This window comes from Poecilia mexicana, unplaced genomic scaffold (assembly GCF_051168715.1).
Source record: "Poecilia mexicana isolate PSO_F unplaced genomic scaffold, ASM5116871v1 scaffold_3, whole genome shotgun sequence".
Taxonomy (NCBI): Eukaryota; Metazoa; Chordata; class Actinopteri; order Cyprinodontiformes; family Poeciliidae; genus Poecilia; species Poecilia mexicana.
In genome coordinates this window covers 36,824,088-36,849,842 of record NW_028263372.1, presented here as the reverse complement: position 1 = coordinate 36,849,842, position 25,755 = coordinate 36,824,088, and the positions used below count along the sequence as shown (strand labels likewise).

Sequence of the window (25,755 nt, the reverse complement as noted above, 5' to 3'; positions counted from 1 at the left end):
AATACGGCGGCCATCTTGGAGCGGTATACCCTCCTACTTTGCTCAACCAAAACAGCAGCAGATGCCTCAGCACTGAGGGATATTGTTGTTCTGGTCGATGGATTATTGATGTGAGGGCTCCACAGACAATATTTCACAAGTAAGATGGACATATTATTGTGTATATTTTGTGATTAGAATATTACTTTACTGTATTTATGTCCACCGGCGAGATAGCAGCTAATATTAGCTACAGTGCTTGGTGTAATACGGGTTCAGCCCCGCTATGAAGGCTAACTGAGATTCTGTAAATCTAAAAAAACTAATTATTCTCTAACATTGACTTAGATTATCTGACACAAGGGCCTATATTAGAAATGAAACAATATAACACATATTATAAAACTTATATTATGTGTTATAACATTCACCGGCAAAGTTTACACAGGTGGTAAAGACTATTATTTATATTCTTTCCCTCTGTCAAAGTAAGATACATCCTAAATCTTCTGCTTTTGTTTTGAAAGTTTCCTAAAGACACGATGTGAGGAAGAAGAGGGAGATAAAGAGAGACGGATTCACTGCAGCACGGATGAATCTCACCGGATTTTGAACTCGTCGGCTGAAAAACACACACACACATATATATATATATATATATATATATATATATGTATATATATATATATATATATATATATATATATATATATATATATAATTCAGTATTAATCATTATTTATTTGTGCCATTATTAATCTTTATTTATTAGTGTTTGTATAGTTATATAAATATATATTGATATTACTAAATAATGTATTAAATAAATTATGAACGGCTGTGTCCTTTGTAATATGCTCTTCATACATCAATATCAGAATATTCCATTCCTATTCTATTGTTATAGCCACTAACCCGTATTACACCAAGCACTGTAGCTAATATTAGCTGGTATCTCGCCGGTGGACATAAATGCAGTAAAGTAATATTCTAATCACAATATATACACAATAATATGTCCATCTTACTTGTGAAATGTTGTCTGTGGAGCCCTCGCATCAATAATCCATCGACCAGAACAACAATATCCCTCAGTGCTGAGGCATCTCCTGCTGTTTTGATTGAGCAAAGTAGGAGGGTATACCGCTCCAAGATGGCCGCCGTATTTCCTGCGCCGGAGCGGTCCATGAGGCGTCTATGCTTATATTATGTCTATGAATATAATAGCTGCATAAATCATAAGATATGGCGACATGTAAAACCAGCAGAGCTTCGCTTTCACAGTGGGGACTTAGTCCAACTTTTAGCGTCACTTGGAAGGAAAGCTTAAAGAAAGGTAAGATCTGTGGACGTGATGCTAGCAAAGCTAGCTGTACTGAGACACATGTTGCATCTGGATGAAAAAAGTTGTCACTCATGCGCTGAATTATTGTGTGGAGGTGTTGACTGAGGTGTTGCTTATATGGGACAACGCTGTGACCAAAGTGCAATATAGTGATATGACATTCAGGAACGATCCGATTCTTCTGGACGGATCTTTACTGATTAAATTTATTTCAGCTCTAAATATTTAATATCTAGGTGTTTTATGTGAATGTGGAGTTTTCAGATCAATTTGAGAAGCAATTTTGAAGGTAAAACTTATTTTTTTGTGTCACGTAGCGCAGGGTGCTGGTCTTGACTTGGTCTGGGGTTCGGTGGTCTTGACTACACTCTGCTACTGGCTCCTGGTTGCATGTCCTCCCCCACCCACCTTCTTTACGTTCATGCTATGTTAGGACAGGAGACCAGATGTTTCCATCCCTGAAATTATGATGCATAGAATCACATATCTAAGTCTAAACTATGTTACAGAGAGTAAACATAATAAAAAGCTGCTTTATCTGTGGCATTGTTCATTAAAATGGCACATTTCTGATGTATTAAAAGTAAATATGATCTGTTCACTTAATGATATTATAATAGGGATTAGGTAATGCATTCAGCAAGTACTTTTACTTTTAATACTTAAGTATTTTTAAAAGCCAGTACTTTTTTTACTTTTACTTAAGTACAAATGTTAATGTGGTACTTTTACTTTTACTTGAGTACATTTTTTGAGTACTTTCTCCACCACTGGTCAAAATTCACCAAATCTTTTTTGTTCTCAATTGAAACCTAAAAAACTAAAAACCTTTTAGCAAACCTGTAAAACCTTCTTAAAGGTTTGGATCTACAATAATTTATACATTTCTGTCTAGTAAAAACCACGGTGGCTTAATTTACTGCTGAAAAGAAAAAAAAATCTTTCTGGCCTGTAATCTTTTTGTTTGGCTGTTTTTGTTGTAACGACTTTTTCTGACAGAAGTTGTGATCTGAACTTTATTAATTTTCTATCAAAGCATCTAAAAAATCTGAATAACATCTGAAATATTTTTTCAGTTTATTTTTGTTGATTCTGGATCAAGAAAATGAAAACCCAACATCCAGTCCAGTTTGCTCCGGGTTCTGGTCGGTACCTGGACTCGGTTCCTGGTGTGGGCTCCTTTTGCTTTAAAGGTCCAGAACCTTCAGGTCATCTGGGTCGTCGGTTCTGATGATTCTGGATTCATTTTTTACTTATTGAAATGATTTCTACATGAGCCACTGATGTTTACAGAACCAGAGATTATATTAACATTTTATTCAAATGGATCAGTTTTGATTCCACGTCGACTCTAAACCATTTTAATTCTGGTAATTTACAAAAAAAAAAAGATCAAAGTAAAATTGATCAGAGAAATAAGCTGTAAATCAGTTTGTACTACTATAAAGTTTCTACGCATCTTAAAGCAACAATCAGGAAAACAAAAGATTTAGTCTTCATTTATAGGAGCTGGACATTGACTGTAATAAAATTTAATGAACCATTAAAGTTAAACTCAGTTCAACATAAATAACTTTATTCACTATTTGAATCTCATAGAGCTAAAATATGATTAATATCCATTTATTCCTCAACAGTCCTCCAGCTGATAAAGATAATGAACCGAACTCACTGTGTTTCTGGATCCGAACCGGATTTTTCCGAGTTCTTCAAACTGACTCGAGTGTTTCCGAGAAAAGCCGAGCGACCCGGTGAACAGTCCAGCAGCAGCCGCTCCGCTGCGGCCTCACGGTGCTCGATCCGCGGTCAGAGTGGCGACGGCGCGCCGCTGAACGAACCGACAAGAGACCAGAGCCTCTTCCGGTTGGCTCTTCAGAATAAAAGCCCCACGGATGTTTATCACCAGATTCCTTTAGGGCTGCTAAATATGGGGAGGCGTTTTATTCATATGAATTAAATAAATAAATACATAGGGTAGATAAATATCTGCCTATTAGCTCCATAAATATTCTCATGATAAAACAAAAGAAAAATAAATGTAAAAAAATAAACGAGTTTATTTAGTCAATTTCATCAATTGATTTTATTTCAAGATTATTTTATGCATTTCAAAATGTTTTTTGTTGACTTTTATTTTGTAAAGCTACTTAGAAAATCCCACCTCATTTAAATAGAATATGAAATAAAACAAATCTGATATAAAAACGGATTTAAAAAATAAAAGTCCACAGAAATAAGTGTCAAAATAAAACGTATTTATTCAAACAAAAGAAAAAAGGTACATGAATAAAAAACAATAAATTGTGAAATAATGAAACAGAACATTTTGTCAATCATTGTTAGAAAATATTTAAAATCTGTTTTATTTTATGTGGATATTTATTTATTTGATGGAGTATGTATTAATTATTTATTAATAAGAGAATTGCCTTATTTATCACTGAAACACAGAAACCAACAGACGGATCAGAACAGAGTCCTGAAGGTCAGCGGCTCAGTCCAGCTTCAGACCTGCAGGAAAACGTTCTGCTGTTTTTCTTCACCAGTGGAGTAAAAAGTTTAGCTTCACTTTGTGAATCAAAGTCACATCAGTGTTAACTTCCTGCAGACGGAGAGGAGGACTCCAGAACCACGCTCCAACAGGTAACACAATGAATCCTCCAACATGGGACTTTGTTCAGTTTATTGACAAAAACATAATAAATGATGTGAGTACTTTTTCCCTCCACGTTTTCATCCCACCAGTTATTACAAAGTTAATCCACTTTTAATTCAGACATTACAAAAACTTTTAAAAAAATACAGCGAGGCTCAAAGGTTTCTGTCAGCTTTCCACTAAATTCAGAGTTAAACTAGCTGTGAAGCTAAAGTAAAGTTTAAACTGGAAACCAGTATGTGTAGTACCACTAAACCCAGACAGTCAGGAGGAAATCTTTAATATTACAGGAAACCTGCTGGAGTTCATACAAATAATCCTTAATATACAAAGTACTAAAAACATTTCACATGTCAGAAGGCGGGAGTAAAAACCAGCGGAGATCCGATCCAGGCCTGCTGCTCCAACTGGGAGGACTGGGAAGAACCGCTCACTTTTTACTCCACCCAGTCATCGAATTTCTAATTTCATTTTCAGCATTGTTCGGATCCGAAAACTACAAACGTTTCTAAAGTGCTTAAAGGAAACTGACAAAAACAAAAGGAAAATCTGATAAAACAGAAAATACTCATTATTTAACATATGGACAGAAGTTCAGCAAATCCAGGCTGAAACTGGTTTGAACTCTTCCTCCCAGTTCCTCCCAGTTCCTCAGTACTTGGGCACTTTGCTGTAATCCTCCTGGAAGTTTCTGCACATGCAGACAGACAGAACCATCCCCAGCAGCTGCAGATCACAGAAACATCTCATTAAACCGGAGCAGCTCCAGCATTCCCGTCCGTCCCGGACCTGAGGAGTTCCTCAGGGAGCCGGACTCCGTCCCGGACCTGAGGAGTTCCTCAGGGAGCCGGACTCCGTCCCGGATGCTCCCTGAAGTCACTCAGCTGCTCCGGAGGCTTAATCACAAAGTGTTGCTACTATTTAGATGAAATTACAATCAGACTTCTGAGTGAACGAAGTTTAATCAGCAGAAGAACGGAGACGTCACACAGCAGAACTCTGTTCACAGAATTCAACTTTAGAAAAATCAAATGGCTCCAGTAATTATTTTCACAAATTGAGCTTTAACATTTGTTTTTTAGAAACTGTTGTTTCCTGGCCCAGAAGCTTTTATCTGTTGTCTGTTTTAATACATCAGCTGTAGAAGACAATAATAAAACTTTTTGATTACACAAACAGCTCTGAGTTAAGATCATTTACCGAGTTAATCTGCTTATTGTGCACTTCCAAGCAGTTCACACTATGACCACCAGATGGTATCAACGCACTTCTAGAAGTGTGTGTAATATGAGAGGAATATGCGTCAGGCAACATTTGTAATAATGCTAATTAGCTTCTCTCTTTGATCATTTCTGCTCCTAAAATTTCCCTCCAACTGCCGACCCAGAACTTCAACATGTATTGCGATGTTCGTTCTACGTTGTTCGTTCTACGTTGTTCGTTCTACGATGTCGATGTTCGTTCTACGATGTTCATTCTGCCATGTGTGTTCTGCGATGTTCGTTCTACGATGTTTGTTCTGCCATGTGTTCTACGATGTTTGTTCTTCGATGTGTGTTCTACGATGTGTGTTCTGTGATGTTCATTCTGCGATGTTCGTTCTACGATGTCGATGTTCGTTCTACGATGTTCGTTCTGCCATGTGTTCTACGATGTTTGTTCTTCGATGTGTGTTCTACGATGTTCGTTCTACAATGTGTGTTCTGCGATGTTCGTTCTGCGATGTCGATGTTCGTTCTACAATGTCGATGTTCGTTCTACAATGTCGATGTTCGTTCTACGATGTTCGTTCTGCCATGTGTTCTACGATGTTTGTTCTTCGATGTGTGTTCTACGATGTGTGTTCTGTGATGTTCGTTCCGCGATGTTCGTTCTACGATGTTGATGTTCATTCTATGATGTTCGTTCTACTATTGTACGTTCCGCGATGCTCGTTCTACGTTGTTCGTTCTACGATGTTCGTTCTACGATGTTCGTTCTGCGATGTTCGTTCTGCGATGTTCGTTCCGCGATGCTCGGATGCTCGTTCTACTATTGTTCGTTCCGCGATGCTCGTTCTACTATTGTTCGTTCCGCGATGCTCGTTCTACTATTGTTCGTTCCGCGATGTTCGTTCTACGATGTTTGTTCTTCGATGTGTGTTCTACGATGTGTGTTCTGTGATGTTCGTTCCGCGATGTTCATTCTACGATGTTGATGTTCATTCTATGATGTTCGTTCTACTATTGTTCGTTCTACGATGTTCGTTCTGCGATGTTCGTTCCGCGATGTTCGTTCTACGATGTTGATGTTCATTCTACGATGTTCATTCTACTATTGTTCGTTCCGCGATGCTCGGATGCTCGTTCTACTATTGTTCGTTCCGCGATGCTCGTTCTACGTTGTTCGTTCTACGATGTTCGTTCTACGATGTTCGTTCTGCGATGTTCGTTCTGCGATGTTCGTTCCGCGATGCTCGTTCCGCGATGCTCGGATGCTCGTTCTACTATTGTTCGTTCCGCGATGTTCGTTCTACGATGTTTGTTCTTCGATGTGTGTTCTACGATGTGTGTTCTGTGATGTTCGTTCCGCGATGTTCATTCTACGATGTTGATGTTCATTCTATGATGTTCGTTCTACTATTGTTCGTTCTACGATGTTCGTTCTGCGATGTTCGTTCCGCGATGTTCGTTCTACGATGTTGATGTTCATTCTACGATGTTCATTCTACTATTGTTCGTTCCGCGATGTTCGTTCTGCGATGTTCGTTCTACGATGTTCGTTCTACAATGTTCGTTCTGCGATGTTCGTTCTGCGATGTTCGTTCTGCGATGTTCTCAGGAAACACAAATCGTACCTCGATGAAGGCCACCGCCACGCAGATCCCCAGCACCACGCCGATGTTGGTGAGGAGCCAGCTCTCCACGCTCTTAGAGCAACCCTGAGGCAGAAACCAGATGGGAATTCAGCCAGATAAACCGGATTCAACTGGAATTGAAATGAGCTCTATTCGGCCAGACCGGACCAAACCGGACAGCGTTCTTTGTTACCGTGCTGTAAACGGGCCAGTCGGCCGTCTGGGACTTGCAGAGCCAACTGTTTTCCGGGTCGGTCTCGGCCAGGTTTGGGTCGGTCATGGAGACGTTCTGACAGGAGCAGGGGAACAGAAGCTCGGAACTGTTTTTGATCACCTGGTGCACCTTCCAGTCCTCATGGTTTGTCCAGCCGCAGCATTCCATCTGCAGGGAGGTCAAAGGTCATCAAAACAACAGCTAAAGGAACTTGTTTCTGTCCCGGGTCAGGTTCCGACCCGAACAGAGCGAGGTGGCTTGGCGCTGAACTCACGTTCTTCTGGACGAAGTTCCAGGCCCGCTCCGTGCTCGTGTTGTTGTTGGAGAAACCTGCCAGCACCTTGCTGATGACCTGTGACATCTGATTGTGTAGCTGGAAGATGACAGGAAGTTAGAAAAGCCTGTTTGGTTCTGGTGGCGATCCGGTTTGGTTCGGATGAAAAACCAGCGCATGAATAAAATAAATCTGCTTTCTGTATAAGTTTAATATTCTGTTTCCTTCATTCTTATTTTTATTTCTCATCTTTGCATCTTATTTTTAATGCCTCGATCGGCTTAGTAATAAAACTGTAAAATATTTTCACTTTAGATTCCCTTTTTCTTATTTGGTAATTTTTCTTTGAATTGTTTATTTATATTTAAAATAAATGTTAAATATTTTGAACACATTTATTTTTTATTACATTTAATTATACTTTTATTTACTATTTTACTTGCTGTTTTTTTTTTTACATTTTAGGGTTTTTATAAAAATTTTTTACATATTGCTTTATTTATTTTATGAAGCAACATTTGTTTTTTACCTGTTCAAAGATTAACTTTATGTGTTCCCTTTATAGACGCTAATAAATATATTTTTCAAACATTTATTTATGCAGCACAAATTCATAATGTCTCTAGGAATTTTAGAAAAAATAAATACATTTAATCTAAACATAAAATAATTATTATTAATAAAACTATTTTATAAAATTCTGAAAATATTGGGAGAGAGAAAGGCTAACATAGAATATGATTACAAAATTTAAAAAATATGCAGCAGATTAAAATAAATGTCCCAGTTTGAACAGCAGGGGGGGGCAGAGAACCAGCTGCTGCCTCTCAGGTTGTCCTGTCATGTGATCACCAACCAGCCAATCAGAGAGCTTCCTGGTCTAACCACAAACTGCCAGCTGAAGTCGACATTTCCTAGAAGAGAAACTGAAAACCTCTAGATACTAATATGACTGAAGAGGAAGTGACATCACTCACCCCTTCTTTCTGGAAGTAGATAAGAGAACCGGCTACAATCTGAGCGATGAGGATCAGAACCAGGCAGGTGAAGTACTGAGGAAGAGGAGGGAGAGGAAAGTTAGGCAAGAATCCTGATCCGACCAAACAAAATTATTCTGAAATAATCTGGAGGAGCTCCAGGACTCACCAGGCCCAGCACACAGCGGATCTCGTAAATGGCTCCCACGCAGCCGACGAAGCCCATCAGCATGGAGAATGCACCGACTGCGACCAGGATGTAGCAGGCCACCTTCACAGACGTCACGTTATCTGAGGAGAAACGCCAGCAGAGACGTTACCTACCACTTGCTTAATAAAGTTTATAGGAAAAAAATGAGAAGGTGAGCGGTGGAAACGGAGCTGCTAGATAAGCAAACCTCTAAATAAAGCCATCAATATTCTTTATAAGAACATAAACAATTCTTAGCCTTCAAAAACCAAAACTTCAACATAATGTTGAACTTTATTCAACAGAAGTTTTACCACCACTGCTGAAAACCCACAAACAGAACAGCTGGTTTGACCTCAGCAGGCCCCGAAGCCGGAGGAAGCTCCAACAGAAACCTTCGCTTGCTCTCTGAATGAAACAACGTAGTCAAAAATAAACTCGCCCTTTCTTAGACGGCTGTGACTTAAAAGTTTTTCCAGGCTCAGTCTCACTTCTGCTGGAGCCTTGTTGGTGATACCAGAAGTTTTTAAAAAGTATCACTTCAGGTTCACTGAATGTACTCTGGTAGCGTTCAGGAACGATCAAGTTGTTTTTTACACTACATAGAAAAGGCTACATTTCAAACCATCTGTGGCTTTTAAAAGGTGAACCCAACTGGAAAAAGAAAAAAATTAAAAAGTGCAGTGTACCAGGTAAGGAACTTTGGGGAACCAAACTAAAAGTGACTGAAAAAACAAACAAAAAACAAAATCCTTATCGATGTTACAGCGTATGAGATCCACATGATCAGATCTGGAACCCAGCACGTTTCGCAATGCATGATGGGAAAACCAGACAAGTTTCTGCACCAGAATCTGTCCACAACATTTTATTTTCCTCCATTTTGAGCCAAATATTTTAAATCTTCCTAAATCTGAACAACAGAATCAGGATCCTAAAATAGTCCGGATTGTAGTTTCGGTTCCAGCAGAGACGTCATCAGGCTGCCTCTGCTGTGGCTTAACATTATGAGTCACTCTGCTGCTACGGCCTGAACTACAGATGCAACAAACAAATCAGCCGGAAACGGGCAACCTTCAGTTTGATTGAAACTTTTTTACTTTGACAAAGTAAACAAAAATAAAAAAAACTTCTAATCACAGGAAGTGCTGCTGGGTTGGGCTAACTGGGAAGATCTGGATCCTTCCAGGAATTCACACAGAAAGCCATGTTTTAGTAGCACTAAAACATGGCTACTGTTTTAGCATTGCTAAACGCTTAGATTAGCGTTTAGCAATGCTAAACGCTAATCTAAGTTGTGAAACAGTTTCAAATTCTGGTTCTGTAGCTTTAAAATTTTAGCAGAACTTCTACTAATAGAAATAAAACCTGTATAGTAATAAATAATACCAGCAAAAAAGGAGAGGAAAGTTGGAGCTAAATATTTAGGTAAATCTTTAGCTTCATACTAAGCAGCTAGCTTCAAACTAAATGCCGAGCTTGTTAACTACATATCTAGTCACTAAAATTAAAAATTTAGCTTCAAACTGTGACATTTATAAATGAATTAATGCCTTTGTGGTATCTGTAAACCCCTATTGCTCTGTAAAAAGCTAAACGACCCAAATCATTGCTGTTCACTTCTGGCGGTGAAACTTTACAGAGCGACTGGATGAACTCGGAGCTGAAATCGGCTTCCGTTCTTCTCCGTCTGACTCAGCGCCATCTTGGTTGAGTCTGGCTTATCACTGATTAGCTGCGAACGTCACTCCGACCCAATAACTGCTTCATGAAATGTCCCATTGAACATCAATACGTGTTATTTACGTTCAGGCACACAGCTGGGCAGCCCTGCTGCTGCATGAGCGCAGCCCTGAGAGCGCAGCGCTGATGCAGAGTGGGCCGAGTGTGCTGTGATGAGTAAGGCGGTGATGTGATGCATGCTGATGCTGGCCGCAGCAGAAAGGAGCCAGTGTGCGGAGGAGGACACCTGCTGAGCGGACAAACGTCCTCAGTGACGCCGGCGGCCCGGATCCCGCGCCGCTACACTCGCTCAGTGTTCGGCTCCGTCATTCTGCTTCACAGCCTTTATGTCCGCTGACACTGCGCGTCTCTTTCTCCTCATCCTCACCACGCTCCGCCTCTGGCTCACTGCGTCTCCATCACCACGTCACATAAACACTCAGCTCATGAACATTAAACCTGGTTAGATTTAAACGTCTTCTGCCTACTTCCTGCTGTCAGACAGGCTCCACTGCGGTTATTCATGTCTGAACCAGAAGGACCGGCTTGGTTTGGAAACATGTTTCACTCTCAACATGAACCATGGATCGAATGCTAGCTAGCGCTGGTTATTTTTGGCTCATTTAATGTTTTCATGATCTAAAGTACGGTGGCCGACAGGTATAAACGCGCAGCAAACGTGCATGATGCAATCTCCAAAACACGCAAATACACAAAAACCAACTGCAACAGAGAAACTCTGCAAACAGACAAAATGCTGTAAAGGAGGTGAAATTCAGTCTAAAGCGTCTTCCTCTAAACCTGATGCTAATATCTGATCATCATGATCGGCTGGCGCCCGCGGCGTCGCCACGCAGCGGCTGCGGTTCTGACTGCGTCAAACCACCGCGTTTAGCAAACCAAACAGGAAGTTGTGACAGGTGGTCGCCGTTTCTTGGTTATCACACTCTGTAAAGTTTTAATCCTGGATATTAATCATGTCAGAGTTCTGAATCTGCTTCAATCCTGTGAAATTATTCAATCTTTTAAAAATGAATTAAACCCCAAATCAACTTTTTGTTGCATATAATCTGTATAAATTGCTGCTTAAGGATTCTGTCTTTATGTTTCTATGCAAATTGTGCTTTTTTCATGCATGTTTGTTTAATTCTGCAACATTTTTACCTAAAACCATCGTGGTGCTCCCCTCTTTGGGCTAAACTGTGATACTGCAGTTGAGTTTTTCTTTTAGTTTTCGTCTCTCAGCCTGCGTTCAGGTATAAAATCATCTTACTCAGACACGCCCCCTAGTGGAGAGTCAGAAGGTGGAGTAGCAGCGTTGCTAGCGTTTCTGTAGAATGAGTTTCCTCTGACTGACTGGTGCTTTAAAAACAAAAAAAACCTCCAATAACAGAGAAGAAGCTGCTACTCTTTCACACATTCAGCATCATTCTGGACTAAAGAATTTATAAACATCAAACCCAGAAGCCAGTGTTGTGTTCAAGACCACCTAACCCGAGACCAAGACAAGACCAAGACTTTTGGGGTCCGAGACCAAGTCAAGACCAAGACCGAGGGGAGTCGAGACCGAGTCAAGACCAAGACCAGCGGCCGTGCTACATGACACAATAAAATGTAAAATATGATCGAAATTGCTTCTCAAAATAATCTGAAAGATCCATATTACCATAAAACACCTAGATATTAAATACTTAATACATTTTACCAATATTAAATATTCCATTTCTGTGCTAAAAAGTGTGATGGTCTCGTGCCATCCCTAAAAACATAACACCCTGGGCATTTGCCCATATTGCTCATATAAGAAACCACCACTGTCTGCACCATTAAACATAGCAATTGAGGCAATGCCCTGATGGTAAATAACGCTCAACTATGAACACTGACCAAGGAACAACAAGCAAGAAGTAACCAAACAGAAGGCGCTCATAGTGACTGTTTTCACTCTCTATCCCAGTACATGAAGCCAGGTAGTCTGACACCATGGCAGACATTACAGCTGCCACTTTGAACAAAACCAAAGAGCAATGTGCATGCTCTTTCGTTCTTGTGTTTTAGTTATTTGTTAATTTAAATATTAACGTACATAATTAAATAAAATAATGATGCAGTGTACACAGAGCATTACAAGAACAAAGAACGGGTGTTCTGTCAGGTCAGCATACATTGTCAGATAGTCGTACGCTTAGCACAAACTCACGGTGTTCTGTCAGGTCAGCATACATTGTCAGATAGTCGTACGCTTAGCTCAGACATGCATACGCTGTCATTACCATATGATTTTATTTAATCAGCAACATAGAATCATGACGTAGATCATTATTAACAGTTATTAACAGTTGTATGGCATCCAGCTGCAGCCAGACCTGCTTTAAACACACTTTGAAACCATGACAACGCATGTATATCCATCTAGTTATCACATTATCTCATATTAGAAACAATTTAATTACTTATTTTCGTCATAACTTGTTGCGTATACTGACAACTACACTGACGGTCGGACTTAAGGCGCATGCGCTGGCATGGTACTCACTGCATGTATGCTATCCTGACAGCGTATGGCTATCTGATAGAACACCGGCTACATCTGTCAGACACGTCATTACCATGAGATTTTATTTAATCAACAACATAGAATCATGACGTAGATCGTCATACACTTTATTAACAGTTGTATGGCATCCTGACTTAGCGGTTAAGTGAGTTTTACACGGGCGTGTGTTGTAGCTGACTCCTGCTGCAGCCAGACCTGCTTTAAATACACTTTGAAACCATGACAACACATGTATATCTATATAGTTATCATTGAAAACAATTTAATGACTTATGTTCATCATAACTTGCTGCGTATGGTGAACTGACAACTCCTCTGACGGTCGGATTTCTTAATGCTTAATGCATGTATACTATCTTGACAGCGTATGGCTATCTGATAGAACAACGGCTCTCAGTGACACTCCAGTCCTATCTAATAAGTAAAGAGCCGTGGAGATGAATCGACTGTTTCTGAATGTCACATCACTATATTGCAGACTTTTGGACATAGCGTTGTCCCATATATGCGACAAGTCAGTCAACACCTCCGCACAATAATTCAGCGCAGTGAGTGATAACATTTTTCATCACAAATTCTTATGTGTCTCTGTACAGCTAGCTTTGCTAACATCACGTTAACGGAGCTTACCTTCTTTGAGCTACTTTTCTAAGTGACGAAAATAGTTAGACGTTGTCCCCATCGTCTCTGAAAGTGAAGCGCTGCTGAGTTAGCTGTGGCCATCGGATTTCTTACTATTTATGCAGCGCTATTATATTACTGACGATTAGACAAACATTTTCTGCCGCTGAGAGGAAACCACTGCGCATGTCCTGGAGCGCCGCGCGCGAGTGAAAGGTGGGGAGGGGAGGGGGGAGTAACAGAAACACGTGGTTGCTTGGATTTTAATCGGTGCATTTTGCATCAACTGAAAACAAAGATGTTAACAAATAAACTGGACAGTATGCTGCACGTTTAGTGATATTTTCACAGTTGCGGTCTTGACTGGTCTTGAAATAAAATGCCGAGTCCTCAGCGCCCGAGACCAGACCGAGACCAAATGCGGTCGAGACCGAGACCATCAGAAAATGGTCTTAAGACCAAGACCAACTTCGAGTACCACAACACTGCCAGAAGCTAAATAAAGCAGTTTAAAAACTCATCTTCAGTTAAAATAAATTTAATTTATGAGTCATGTGATGTGTTTTATTCCGATAATCAGTGAAGTGGACAATCAGTTGTGGAGAATAAGGCCATTTAAAGTGAAGTCCAGTTTGTGTGACTCTGTTATTCTGGTTTCACTGCAGTTATAAATAAAATGGAAATACTGACTTGCTCATTTGTGGTTTAGTCAAACTAAATTCCAACCAAGAGAAAGAATCACTTTAAAGGAAATGGATTTTGTTTTTACTAAATATCTGCAGCTCATTTTTTCTGTCTGCGCCAAGTGAAGAAGAAAATGTTTGACTGTATTAAACTTTCTTTTTACCAACAAAGAAAACCAAGTTTACAAGACAAATCTTCAAAATTCATGCTAAGTGTAATAAAAGTCAAAGAACAAGAAGCTTTAGTCAGAAAAACATTTGAAATGTTTGAGCTGGGAAGTGAGCAGAGTCGGTCAAGATGATAGGAAGCTGGATGGGACACTTACTGATGACCACGGTGAAGCTCTCGTTGTCCAGGAGAAGCCAGAGTCCGAAGCCCAGGACAGCAACGCCGAGCAGCTGGAGAGCCGACATGAGAACAGAAAAGAGTCACAGAACGTCTGGGTCTGCCAAAATAAACGTCTACACCAACAGAACAACGACCAGCTCAAAGCGTTAACCAATCTCTAACGCAACGTTAAACTCTTTCATTTAAAAACAGTTATAGCTAAAATAAGCAGGAAAAATAGCCGCTACATCCAGCTAAATGCTAGCTGAATCATGCTAACATTAGCTTTGGAAAGGAATCCAGCTTATTTTTATTTCTTTAACAAATATGACAAGTATCAAACACGTATGAATAAAATGAGAAATTAGAGAAGATTTTATGTTTACCTGCTGCTAGCTTGTTTTAGCTAATGGTAAACTGCACTAGCTAAGCTAAACTTATTAAGCTAGCACCACTCTTCTATCATGTTTTAGCTTGACCTTTTCAGTTTTTAAAACCTTTATAAGGAGGTGGTTTGTTTTCCAGATCATTAATTCATAACCAAATGTTGGAATTTCAGTTATAAGTTTCTTAACTTCAAATTGGGCTGATATGAGTGTCAGACAGCTGAAGAAAATGTTTCCAGCAGAGCAAAGTCTCCTGAAATCAGAATCTAAATCATTTTCAACACTATTAAGCTAAACAAACAAATCAATATATTAGCATTAACTCCCTTTTGTTTAGTTTTTCATAGACATTTAAATAAACCAACCACATTGTAGGAACAGTTGAAAGTAATTGGATGGGAATTCTAGGTATCATTTTTCTACTTTTATTAATTAAGCTCTTTAGCTAAAAATGATTTTAAAAATTAACTAATAAAGAGAAAAACTGAAGTGGAAGAAAAATCATTCATGGTTCTAAACAGTTTTATACAAATAAAAATCTGAAAAGTGTGGAGTGCATTTATATTCAGCTTTTTTATATTCATTTGACTGAGAAATGTCTCCAGCTCAGTCAGGTTAGATGGACAACATCCGAGAAAATAAGTTTTCAAGTCTAACTAAAGACTCAGATTTTTATAAGTAACTGAGTCAGACAGCAGAAAACTCACGAAGAAAATGAGGTTGAACAGGAACAGGAAGTACTTGCTGACATTCAGGCACTTTTTCCCCATCGTGCTTTATCTGCAAACATGAGGGAGAGAAACAGAAATGAACAGAAACAGAAAACCAGCAGCTCTACTGGTTGTAATGGAAACCAGCTGCGACTCATTCAGATCGATCCGTTACAACAAGCCACCGACTGACTCCTGGTTGTGGAAAATCCAGCATGACCTGAATGCATCACAGGCTCTGCTGTCCGATAAATCCATGGTGATCCGGTGAAAACCACAGCGAAGTCGACCCGGTTAGACAGGAACTGGGTCACTGTTACAGAACCACAATGCTTCTAATATTATATATATATATATATATATATATATATATATATATATATATATATATTTTATAATTGGAGATGCAATGAGAAATCGGCTTGTATGGAAACCCATTGCTGCCATAAAAGAAAAAATAAAAGCCCAACAGAAGAAAGTCATGAGAACATAACTCAGTCATGACTTTTGTTCTCCTAGTTATGACTTTTAACTTTTTTGTTTCCTTTGATGGTGGAATCGGGTTTCCAGATGATTTTTAATATTTTCTCCCCCAGCAGTTCTCTGGATCCGTTTCTGTTCAGAAATATCTTCCAAATAATGTCTTCAAAGTTTTATATTTAATTCATGAACAAACTCATGAATCTCTTATTTTCATCTGTTTTCTTCCTCTTCATGAGAGATGATGAAGAGCAGACGGCTTCAAGGATCCCAGAGCTCCAGGTTCTGGTTCTGGTTCTGGTTGCAAACATGACAAAGCTTTTATGGTTAAAAATGAAGAAGCGGTTCTGAAACAAAGGCGCCGTTAAAAATAGAAGCAGCGTTTGTTCTGCAGCTGGGAGAGGGAAGCAGAACCGGTCCAGAGCGCTGCTGGGAACCCAGAAGGTCCTGGTTAACGAGCGGTTCTGGAATCCGGAGGGCGTTTAAAACGAAAACCAGCTGCAGAGCAAAACCAGCCGATAAACTGGAGCTCTGAGGAACATGGCCCGGTCCTGACCCAGTTCACAGGTTCTTGGGCAGAACCTGCAGTCAGCTCCTGCAGAACCGCCGGCAGCCACTAGGTGAACCCAGTATTCTCTAAAACTGCAGAATTTTGCATTCTTGTTGCCATGGAAACGTACAGCATAGCGGTACCGGTCAGAACTGGACCTGCAGAGCCTGAAAAATTTTATGATTCAACTCAATGGAACCGAAGAACAAAGAAATGTTTCAGAATGTTTTTCCTCCCGGTCGACCAGGTTCTATTAGAACCAGAACATCTGCTCCACCTCCAGCTGCTGTGGTTCTGAGTCAAACCAGCCTGTTCCCCTCCTGGCCTGTGGGGGCGCTGCACCAAGAACCACTGAAGGAAACGACACAAAAACCTCTGAAGACACTCAGAGCAACTTCCTTCTTCACCAGATGGAAACAAGATGGAGGATTTTAGCGGTTGGATGATTTCTCTTTAGGCTAAAGACCAGGAGCCATTTCTGCTGCTAGCACTAGGCTAACACGTTAGCTTTGGTTAGATTTACCCAGAATGCCCTGCGCTGTAGTCCACTTCCTGCTTTTGGAGCGGTCTCTGGACCGGTTGGCGTTCACTTCAACTGAACCCAGACCGCGGTTTGGAGGACCAGAGGTCAAGAGGTCGGTTAGCGTTCACACCAACCGGACTGGACTTTCTAAACAAATGGACTGGAGTTGGACTGAATGATGCAGTCTTTGAGAAGATTTTTGTTCTGCTTCAGTTTTTAAGTAAAAACTGATGAAAACCTGCAGAAAAGCTGTTTCTATCCTAACGTTAACATCAGATCCAGATCCAGATCCTGACCAAGATCCAGATCCAGATCCTGCAGTTTCAGTGATTCATGAACTTGGGGGAACATCTCCTTCCTGATTGGAGCTGCAGGTTGAAACAAGAAACACAACAACACAGACAAGTCTGATCAACACTTCTTCATCTCCTCCTCTTCCTCCTCGGTACCAGGCACCGGACCCGCCCGGCTCGGTGACGCCACCCAGACAGCAGCAGATAAACATCAGCCTTCATCATCCTCGTCTGGCTGCTCGTCAGTGTGAGGAGAGAACCCGCTGGCTCAGAGGCACTAAGATGATCCTGCATGATGAAACCGACCAACAGAACCAGAACTGCTTTACAAGCAGAACAGAACAGCTAGCCTGTGTAGAACTGGACTTCTGTTGAACTTAAAACGTCTGTAAATCTGAACAGTTTCACTTCACATTCTGGAAAAAAAATCTATTTTATTTCCTAAAAACTGATGCTGACTTTTAGGAAATAAAATGTTTATTTTATTATTTGTTTATTTAATGTGTTTCTAATATGGTAGAAAATAAAGTTCAGTGATGAGAAATCTGCAGAACGTGACAATTTATCCGACTAATCGGCAGATAAATGATCACTAAAGGAAGACAAATATTTTTCCAGACGAGGTTTTTCTAGAAGAACCAAGACTTTTTGATTTCAGTGCAGACCGTCCTCCAACCCGCCTGGCACCAGAACCAGAACCATGTTTGGGTTTTTGCTCCTGGTTCTGATTCATCCTCAGGTCTGAGCCGCTCGGCGCCTTCTGAGTCGGATCGGTTTCCCAACCCGTCCTCACCTGGAGAGCTTCCTGAACATCTGAACAGGAAGTGGTCAGAGGTCAGGGCTGCGTCACTGACTGCTGCAGCAGCAAGCCATCCGTTCACGGAGGCGTTCCCGCTTCCCGGCACTGGGAACGAAACCAGCTCTGAAGTCACTGCAGCTGGAAGCCAGAGGACGACCTCTGACCTCAGACTGCTGCTGTCGTATCAACCTTCACACCACTCAGGTCCGAAAGGTTCTGGTCAAGTCTGCAGAACCAGAACCAAACCAGGGGAAGCAGCTTTCAGCTTCTAGGCACCACAAATCTGGAACAAACTTCCAGGAAACTGAAAAACAGCTGAAACCCTGAGTTCCTTTAAATCTGGACTGAAACCAGTTAGGAACCAGTTTGAGTCGTTCTGATCGATACGAGACGGAACAGAGATCAATATGTTTGGTGTGTGTTGATTATTTTGCCGATGTTTGTTTCTGGCTTCTCCATCAATGACAGCCTGATGTTTGTATGATGTAAAGCACTTTGAACCTCCCTGAGGTCCGGTTCTGTGGCTCCGGTCCGGTTCTGTTGGACATAAAGCACCTTTCATGCCGTCTTTCTGCACGGAAACAAAAGCGAAACCTGATCCGCTGCCGTGGCGCGGCTCTGGGTGGGAAGCGGCGTTTTGTCACGGCGAGGCTCTGACACCCGACACCCGGGTGACCAGGAACCCGGGTACACCTGCTGGTTCTGACCCAAACACACTGGGAGAACTGGGAAGATTGGGAACGCTTCTTCTGTTAAATCCCAGAATTATCAAAATAACCCAGAATAATTATTCATCAGCAGAGACAAGTTGACCCAGAAGTCCTGGTTCTGGACTGTAAACAGTAAGGTCACCACTGTGGCTCCGGTCCAGTTCTGTGGCCACAGAAAGTACTGGTGAGTACTCCTGTACTCAAGTAAAACTACCACATTAACATCACTAATACAATATCAGTAAGTGTACCTGTTGTATTTAATTTTAATACATCAGAAATGTGCCGTTTTAATGAACAATGCCACAGATAAAGCAGCTTTTTATTCTATGTACTCTGTAACATAGCTTAGATTTAGACATGTGATTCTATGCATCGTAATTTCAGGGATGGAAACATCTCCTGTCCTAACCTAGCATGAACTTCACTTTTTGCCACTAGTGGCTTTTATTTTGAAAGAAAACCAACAGAAAGGTGGGGGAGGACATGGAACCGAGGAGCCACGTAGCAGAGTTGTAGTCTAGACCACTGAACCAAATCAAGACCAAGACCAGCACCCTGCGCTACGTGACACAAAAACATTAAGTTTTACCTTCAAAATTGCTTCTCAAATTGATCTGAAAGATCCACATTCCCATAAAAACACCTAGATATTAAATACTTAGAGCTGAAATAAATTTAACCAGTATCCATTCAAACTCTTCATTCCGTTTTGCTTTCATCTCTGTGCCACAATCCGCAGAGGTCTCCTGCCATCCCTAAATAGATAACGCCCTGGGTGGTTGCCCGTATTACCCATGTCAGAAACCACAACTGTCTGCATCATTAAACACAGCAATTAACGGTAAACAACGCTGAACTATGAACACTGACCAAGGCACAATAAGCAAGAAGTAACCAAGCAGAAGGAGGTGACTGTTCTCATCCTCCCTCCTGCTGCAACGTCTGCCTCTAGAAAACAAAGAGCATGCTCTGCGTTTTTACATTCAAGATTTATTTAGTTTTGTAGAAATGTAGTGAAGTAGAAAGTACAGATACTTACTGTAAAAATGCAGTGGAGTAAAAGTAGAAAGTACCCATTATTAAATCTACTTAAGTAAAGTACAGATACAAGAAAATTGTACTTAAGTACAGTAACGAAGTACTTGAAGTAACGAAGTACTTGTACTTCGTTACTTCCCACCACTGCCTAATCCTGTGATTGTGTGAACTTCCAAACCTGTTACAGTAAATAAAGTTTCAGAGTTTGACAAACTTCAGCTGACTGATAATTTAATGTTTTACGTAGAGATTTTACTTCTAGAGTGAAACAGTACAGACTGACTCCTGTCTGCGATTAAACAATGAAGGTTTAAATATGAATTAAATCAGAAGCTGAATGTTTTTCTGTCTGAATGTCTGATCAAGTATTAGTGCAGTTTATGGAGGAAGAGGAGCGTGAGATCCCAGCACAGAAAGGAAAAACCAGTTTGATCAGAAAGGAGTGCCGGTTTCCATGGCGACGCTGAAGCCAGAGGGCCCACAGAGCACAGACTGATCCACAGGTGTGTCACGCTACCTGGTCTCCACGGCGATGGCTGGAACGTGATGATGTCATCACGTTTTCATTTCTGCGTCTGGCAGAAAAACCTGGCAGTTTTGAAATTGGTGTTTTAAACTGGCCCAGTTTAAAAAGCCGTTCCAGAGCAGTTTCAGACTGGTTTCAGATCTGGTTTCTAATTGGGTTTTACACTCCAGTTCACACTGCTCTGGGATCTGGATTATTAAAGGTTTAGGACACTGTTTTAAACCAGTTTCAGATCTGGTTTGAAATGTAGATTCAGACCGTTTTAAATGTGTGAATCAGGTTTTTCTCTGATTTTAGATCCAGTTTTAAAGGATCAAAGCCGTTAAAACAGTATGAAACCGGTTTGAAACCCAGTTTGGGCCTGGGTTGGTGGATGTTTGTCCGGTTGGTTCCGGCACTGGAATCTGACCAGACTGAGACCCGGTTGCGGACCCGTTTCGGGTCGGGGTGAACAGGTCCGGCTCTGGAGGTTTGGACTCCCTGGCCTTTTCTCTGTACGTGAGGAAGAGGAGCGTTGAGCCTCTGCTCGTCTTCGTCGCGTGAGGAAGAGCTTAAAGCTCCATCCAGCCCAACTCCCTGCAGCAACATTCCTTGGAACCGGATGATCCGGTTTGGACCCAGGAGTGCCCGAGAGCCAAGCTGAGCGTGACTCGACAGGACCCAAACGTTCCCGCTCCGGTCCGACCTCCAGCAGCCCCAAACCTCATCAAGGTCGCAGAGAAGAGTCGGATTTATCGACGGCCACCGTGTGAAACTCTGACCCACATCCACCAGAACCCGGCACTGGGTCACCATTAAAACATTGATCCGTCTGAGTCAGACTTTTTCCACCAGTGGCAGAACCATCAGAACCATGATGAAGATGTGAAAGGTCCAATCAGAACCAGGCGAGTTGCCACAACGCTGCTGGACGACAGATTATCATGAAAAACAATCACAATTATTCCCATTTGCATGATTCATTGTTTTTCTACCAAAAACTGGATGATGAAGTCTTCAGTTTGAAGGATAATTTTGTTTCCAGACTCCAAATGCATTTCATTTGTTGTTTCTGTCGTTTTGTTTCTTTATTTTGGATTTAAAACGTTTTCCAGCTCCAGTGTTAAAAGTTCATTAGAGTTTAAAGTTTATTTATCGTTGAGAAATGCCGTTAGTATTTTATTAGTTGGTCTGAGGAGCAGCATGAACTTCGGCTCTGCAGATTTTATATTTCTGAGTAAAACGGCGATCATTCTCGTGTTAAATAAATCGGCAGACATTTTGCTTTCCGTTCTCAGGTTGGACTGAATCTCATTAATCTGAACTTTCAGAATCATTTCAACACGGCTGCATGCAGAAGTATTGATGGTTCTTCTTCTGGCCGGATCCGGTTCTGCTGCTTTCATTCTGAAGTAACATGGAGATTTGGGCCATGTTTCAGCTGGGTTGCTATGACGACTCAACTCGCACCTCAGGTCACATGACCAGAACAGAGGAAATGCCGAAGCAACCGCTAGCAGGAAACCTGCACCATGACCCGGTTCATGACTGGCTCCAGGACCTCCAGAACCTCCAGACCCGGTTCCAGAACCTCCAGACCCGGTTCTGCTGGTGTTACAGAGACTTCATATGATTCTGACTTGAGGAAACTTTTCCTGATAATCCATTTTCTCTGAACAGTTCCCATCCAGAACACAAAGTCCAAACTTCTTGGAGAACCACACGGTTGTGTCCGGTCCGGTCACTGGTTCTATGCCTCAACATGAAACTACATCATAACTTTAGGAGATTGGTAATCGATCGATAGGTCAAACGGATCGTATCCATATTTAGCAGAGCAGAGTCGGAATCGGTTCAAATGTTTTTCTTTACATGAACGTAGGAAAAACAAAAACATCCAACAGAACCGAGACGAAGCCCAGAGGAACCGGAAAGAACCAACAAACCAAGCCAGAGACCCGAGATCACCGACTGATTCTGATTCGATGTGTGAAATATTCCAGGTCCAATCTCACATCCAACACAGAACCAGAACCACAGAGTTTACCATCAATCTAACGGTTGCTATGGCGATTCCCATCTTTTCCAAAGAGAATGTCAGCCTGGAACAAACAACGACTCTGACCGGTTTATCAGAGTTCTGGAAGAACTCTAGGTCCTTCTACTGTGACGGATCCTGATCCTGATCCAATTCTGGAACCGGGTCACTGAGTTCTGGTCCACAGAACCATCTCTGAACAATTCAGATCCACACGGAGCCCAGTTTCTGGTTCTGAGTGGAGACAGAGGAGGGACTACTTTCTGCAGTGGAGGAATCCACATCATGACATGTTGGTGCTTCTAAAACTAAAATGGATTCGGGTTCGGGTTCAGGTTCTGTACAGGTTCTGGGAGGTCCAGAACATGGATTTATCTGATCTGGGTCGGCGGAACCAGCAGGATGGATCAGAACGCATCTAAAGTTCTGATCGGGACGTAACAGCTCCACACCGAACTGGACCGAACCCGAACAACCAGAACCGGAAACCAGATCCGAACCGGTTCTGCTCTGAAAGTTCTGGGTTTCCAGTTCGGAACAAAGTCCAGCTGAATCCGCCTGACTGGCTTCAGTTTCACTTTCCTCAGACTAACCTGAACTTTCAGGGGAAACTCCTTCAGGCGGAACCGAACCGAACCGACGGAAACGCAGTCAAACCCAGCAGAACTGAGGCTCCCCCCCTGATCAATCCGAACCTGATTACCCGAGCAGCCGCGCACGCCTCGTGTTCACCATGGCAGACAGACGGAACCGGTCCGGGTTCGGGTCCAAACGTACGGGTCACTCACCTGTTGTACCGGGAGCGGCGCGGAGAGAAGCGGGTTCTGTGCGGTTCTGTGCGGGACTCTGCGGTTCGGACTCTCTGACCTGCGGGTCGAAGTGAACAACGAGGCAGCAGCGACTGTTGAGACCGAGAGAGTAGGCGGACTGGCGGGGTGGGGGGAACCCCTCCCCCCGGTGTGCTGCCACCCTGCGGCCGGCAGAGGAACTGCCGGATCAAGAAAACAAAGTCATTTTATGTTTGATCAGCTGTTTACTGAGTAAAGTTTAATAATTTGAGGCTTAAACGTTAAAGTTCAGAGGCGGTCCACAGAGGTGGCCACAGGGGGGCCCACGCCCTCACCAAATGAAGCCTCCAGGTCAACTGGAGAAAAATCTAGAAACTATTAATTACTGACATATTTTAAAATAAGTAATATTTCAATAAATAAAATTATTATATTTAAATAAATATTTAAATAAATAAAAATTATATTTAAATAAATCATTTTAAAATAAATAAATAAATATTTCTCAGTTGGACATTAGTCCGGGTCCTGGGGGACTGGTGTTCACTTTGGCATCAAATATCTTAACCGTTTTTCTCCTTAAAGTTATTTTTCAAAAGTATTCACACTGTTTTACATTTCTCTGATTTTGTTGTTGTTGTTTTTGTTTTTACAAATAAAATCAGAAAATGTGTGCTTCACATTTCTAATCAGAGCCTAAAAACATGTAGTGCATCAAAACTTCCGCTGATGTCACATAGCTAACCAGAGCACACAGGTTCTGGTTCTGACCTCAGACGTTCTGTAAAGAAACTCCAGCAACATGGAGGAACAACCAGTGGGTCCGGGGATTCTGGATCTGGCTCCAGCAGGACAACCAGCCTGAACTTACAGCCAAAGATATTATGGGATAGTTTCGCTCAAAGCATGGCCTAGTCAAAGCCCGGACCTCATAGAGCTGACGTTCTCAGATGTTTTTCATCCAACCTGACTGAACTGGAGAAGTTTTTAAGTCTGCAGACGTTCTCTAAAGTCCTGACTCAGGTGGAAACAGAAGCACACCACACTTTTCAGATTTAAAATAAATCTGAAATTATTTTTTTCTGTTTTTCACAGAAATTCTGAGAGAAAGTTTGAGTTTGAAACGAAACAAAATGTGGGAAAGATGTAGGGGTGCGAAAACTTTTAGAAGGCTCAGAAACCATCGATAGGATGACGGTTCTGTTTCCGGTTCTTTTTACCGAAAACCGAACCGAACCAGATAACTAATCTGTTAAATTCACTATAACCTCGAACCGATCATCAAATTATTCAGCTGAGATTAACCAAAATGGAGCTGACCTCACCGCTCCGGGTGAGGTCAGCTCGGTCTGCAGAACACAAAGCCTCTTCTCAGACCCGCCAGCCGTCCTGCAGCTTACGTCACCGTGACCTCACTGACTCACAAAGAACAGCTGATCCGGCCAGTCCTGGGTTTTGTTCAAGTCCAGAACCTAACCAGAACCCACCTGGACGGGTCGGAACCACCTTCGGGTAGACTGGCCCGGAGATGGTTCCGACCCCACCGGTTCTGCTGAGCGGATCTGGACCGGTATCATTACTGCTGCCACCTGGAAGCGTAATCTGGTCCAAATAGATCAGAACCAGAATAGAAAACAAGATAAACAATAAAATATAAAAACTAAATTGAAATAGAATCTAAAATCTGTAATAATCTGATAAAATATGTTGAGTTGACCTGCCTGGACGGGCGCTGCTGCCCCCTGCTGGCCTGGTTCTGCTGCTGGTTCGGACCTTCGTCTGTTCCTAATGTTTCCTCCTCTGCAGGACCCAGGCGGTCCTGCTTCTCCATCAGCTGCGGACTTTGACGAGGCCGCTCCAGAACCTTCCTGCTGTTTTTCTGAGCCTCTCGGAAGTGGACCTGATTTGGATAATCGGTCCGCTGCAGAACCATCGCGGCTAAAAGCCCAGATCACCATGCTGCCACCACCATGTTTGGCTGTTGGCATGTTTTTGCTTTCAATATTTTAAGTTTTTATTTTGAGACATTTTTTATTATTTTAGTTTATGTCTATTTTTAAGATATTTTGTTTGAAAATATGTTTAAAGTTTTTATATTTTTAAGTTTAAATTGTTTGACATTCAATTTTTTTCTTTTAAATATTTAGGCATTCTTTTTTAATTGCTCAATATAAAGTTTAACATATTCAGTTTCATTTTATCTAAATTTAACTTTTCGAAAAATTTTTAAAAATTTTATTAATACACGTTTAGTTTTAAAAATGTCATAAAATAAAGTTTACTACATAGTCCTTTTTATTTTAAACCTTTGTTTCTTTTATTTTCTGCTTCTGACACTGTTAGTTTTGCAGCTGATGGATCGGGATGCAAACCTTCCAGAAACTTCCGTTTTGTCTAATCAGTTCACTAAACTTGTTGGTAATAAAGAACAGTGAGTACACAAGGTGATTGACAGCACTAAGCCCCTCCTTCTACCTCTGAAAAGTATTCACACCCATTAGTTTTAAATTGTGAACTAAGAAAACCAGATAAAAACATGGAACCGACCCA

General features: G+C 41.4%; 1 protein-coding gene across 1 annotated transcript; it reads right to left on the bottom strand.

The window, feature by feature from the left end:
• Window positions 1-3,558: 3,558 nt before the first annotated feature.
• LOC106904686 (CD82 antigen-like) lies at window positions 3,559-23,361 on the bottom strand. Its single transcript, XM_014969119.2, has 9 exons — window positions 23,206-23,361; window positions 15,476-15,548; window positions 14,381-14,453; window positions 8,451-8,572; window positions 8,282-8,356; window positions 7,305-7,403; window positions 7,010-7,198; window positions 6,817-6,900; window positions 3,559-4,706 (listed from the first exon to the last, which is right to left on the bottom strand). Exons 2-9 carry the CDS (start codon window positions 15,536-15,538, stop codon window positions 4,632-4,634), a joined length of 780 nt encoding a protein of 259 aa, XP_014824605.1. The 5' UTR covers window positions 15,539-15,548; window positions 23,206-23,361; the 3' UTR covers window positions 3,559-4,631.
• Window positions 23,362-25,755: the final 2,394 nt, after the last annotated feature.

What these genes read in the sequence shown, in the direction of transcription:
- LOC106904686 (XM_014969119.2), bottom strand. Translation starts at nt 15,538, where the DNA reads ATGGGGAAAAAGTGCCTGAATGTCAGCAAGTACTTCCTGTTCCTGTTC. An exon ending in TGTTCAACCTCATTTTCTTC is followed by an intron (nt 14,454 to 15,475) that starts GTGAGTTTTCTG and finishes TCGGCTCTCCAG; the next exon opens with CTGCTCGGCGTTGCTGTCCT. An exon ending in GGAACTTCGTCCAGAAGAAC is followed by an intron (nt 7,199 to 7,304) that starts GTGAGTTCAGCG and finishes ACCTCCCTGCAG; the next exon opens with ATGGAATGCTGCGGCTGGAC.